The sequence below is a fragment of the Corvus brachyrhynchos genome, unplaced genomic scaffold, assembly GCF_000691975.1.
Source record: "Corvus brachyrhynchos isolate BGI_N302 unplaced genomic scaffold, ASM69197v1 scaffold130, whole genome shotgun sequence".
NCBI lineage: Eukaryota > Metazoa > Chordata > Aves > Passeriformes > Corvidae > Corvus > Corvus brachyrhynchos.
In genome coordinates, this window is record NW_008236193.1 from 390,809 (window position 1) to 393,386 (window position 2,578).

The following is a 2,578-nucleotide window of genomic DNA, read 5'->3' on the forward strand; positions in this document are numbered from 1 at the left end:
AGCAGCTGGTGCGGCAAAACCCCCCCATCCCGCTCCTTCCGCAAGCCTTGGGTCTGGAGGAAGGCTCAGAGCTCTTCATGACAGAGAAGACAGACCCTCGGCTGCTGAACTTGGGAACTGCTCGGCTGGATTTTAACCAGAGCATTTCCCCAGCTCAGCAATTATGCCACAGTCCCGCCGGGAAGCGCAGGGACGGGGTGGGTGAGCCTGGCACCAGCCAGTCTGTCACGCTGGGAAGAGCTGACATTAACTCCCCACTCAGGGAGGTGGGGAACTGACCCCACCCGAGCCGGGGCGGCCGCGGCTCCTCCCCAGGCCCACGGTCAGGGCAGGTTTAGCTCAGAGCTCGGTTTGAGAGGCGCTGCTTAAAATATCACGGAGCAACAAGGCCTGTGGCTGTCACAGGCTCTGGGGACTGCCTCTCTTCCCTCTTCCCAGAGCACAAGCCCCATCCCAAAGCACTCACAGCCCAGGACAGTGCTACAGCTGGCAGGGACTCCACCCACACATCCAGTATGAATTCCTGGAGACAGCCAGACTGTGCTGCTGGCACAGAGGTGCCTGGCACTGCCAGACCGCTCCCAGCTGCCTGATGCCAAGCAAAGGGTTAACAGCTTGCTGAGTCTCCAGGGACATTCCCAGTCCTGGGAGAGGAGCAACCTCCCCACCCTCCAAACCGGAGTTTGCTTGAGGAGTTTTCTGATCAACTTGGTTCAAAATGGAAAGTGACCATGCAAAGTGCCCTGAATGGAATTTCAGGAGAGTCTCTCAAACAACCAGTTTCAACAACTGAAGAATTCACCCAGGATAAAAGATGGATTCTCTTCCCCAGACGTTTGTCCCAGCAGAGTGAACATCCCTCAGGCCCCCACGCTCCATCCCCTGTCCCAAGGCACAGTGGAAGGGGAGCATCCAGGGCACAAGTGGAGTGAGATTTGGTAAGCACACAGGGGCATCTCCTGAATCATTCCTCACTCAGTGTTCCTGGATTTGGGGGACACCCAGATCTCCACAGCCACCACCACTTACAACAGACAGACTCGAACTGCAGCGCTGACCCTGACAGACCCAGAGAGCGACAGGCACGGGGAGAAGATGGGAAACACCTCTGCAACCAGTCCTTTGGGCTGGGATGGGCCTTGGTAGGTCAAGCACAGTGTGAAAGGATTAAGGGAGTGGAACCTCTGTGACAGAACAAGAGCTACCAGCGAGGGGCAACACTTCAACTCTGTGTGGCCAGTCAGCACCCCGGTGCCCATGGCCACAGCCTGTGCCAGCTCCCCCCGCTGCAGGAGGAGGATGCCAGGGCAGTCCTGGCACGAGTGAGTATGAGGACAAAGATGATCCTTCTCACCTAGACGGAGCTCCCCGAAATTGCCGCATCCAATCTTCTTGCCGACACGGAAGTTGGGACCCACCATTAAGACTCCCGAGTTGGTTCCAGCACCCCGGCCTCCATGACCACTCCTTCCTCCACCTGTCTTGGACATCCTTTTACCTTCCTCCAGCTCCCCTTTCCCTCCTCTCTTATCAAAATCCATAAGTTTGTGATACCCCGGCCTCTCCACGGTTACGCTGCTGCCATACAAATCCCAGAGCTGCCGAAAATGGAAGGGTGAGGAAGAAAGAAGCAGGGTTCTTCTTGGTTAATACACCATCCCGGTGAGCGGTGGGAGGGCTGGGGTCTGGAGGGTAAGGAGGGGTAAGAGGCCGTCCACGGGTGCTGGGCTACTGAAATGTTAGTGCTTCCCAAGGTCCCGCCGGGACTGTCATCATCGCCGGTCACAGGGAGTTCTTTGGTGGAGAGAACATCCTGCAGACAGGGTCCTCCCAGCGCAGCTCCTCGGTCTCCCAGCTGTGGAAAAAGAGAGGGAGAAAATCAGTATGAGGAGGCAGAGGACAGCAGAGGGTTGCGGGCTCTGGGCTCCTGCCCCCAGCTCCACAGAGCCCCTCCAGCACCTTCCCTGCAGACAGGTGATTCCTACAACAATGACAGTGCTGCAGTTGAGGGGTGGGAGAAGCTGGGATAAACATCAGGATCATCCCAGAGTGCCCCATGCCTGAGATGTTGGCGTAAATAAACAAATACATGAATTTTAAAAAAGCTTGGTTGGCCGGAGGTGAAATGGTTGATGAGCCATGTCAGAGCCAGCTAAGAGTGATGTGGGGACAAAACTGTCCCCATGGGGAAGGGCTGCTGGCAGCTTCTGGAAGCATTCAGAAGCACCAGCCAGGGACTGAGAGCCCCCAAGAGCAGAGGACACATGTGAACCCAGCATTACGGGCACACCATGCCAGGTGTGGGGCTTCCCATGGAGTGGAAAGGATGTTCACCTGGCTGGGAGGGTCCCTGCAGATCCAGGGGCAGGGGCCAGGAGAGTTGGAGCACTTTCCACTCCAGCACCAGCCTCTGCTGGGGTGGGCTGGGATCTCGTGCCAGCAGCCCTGCCCAGGACATTGTTTCTGGGGAACAGCCACACTCAGGTGCCCACCACAGCTCACCTGGGCTGGGGGAAAACACCCACTTGGCAAACAGGAACTTACTAACACCCCACTGCCTCTTCCTCTGCTCTTATCA

General features: G+C 57.2%; 1 protein-coding gene across 2 annotated transcripts in view; it reads right to left on the reverse strand.

Moving 5' to 3' along the window:
- CSNK1G2 (casein kinase 1 gamma 2) overlaps nucleotides 1-1,855 on the reverse strand; it is a 16,235-nt gene extending 14,380 nt beyond the window's left edge. For both annotated transcript variants that reach the window (XM_008639050.2, XM_017739204.1), the window contains exon 1: nucleotides 1,355-1,855. In XM_008639050.2, the coding sequence (XP_008637272.1) occupies nucleotides 1,355-1,541 (187 nt within the window). In that variant the 5' untranslated portion in view covers nucleotides 1,542-1,855. The remainder of the gene's footprint in view (nucleotides 1-1,354) is intronic.
- Nucleotides 1,856-2,578: the final 723 nt, after the last annotated feature.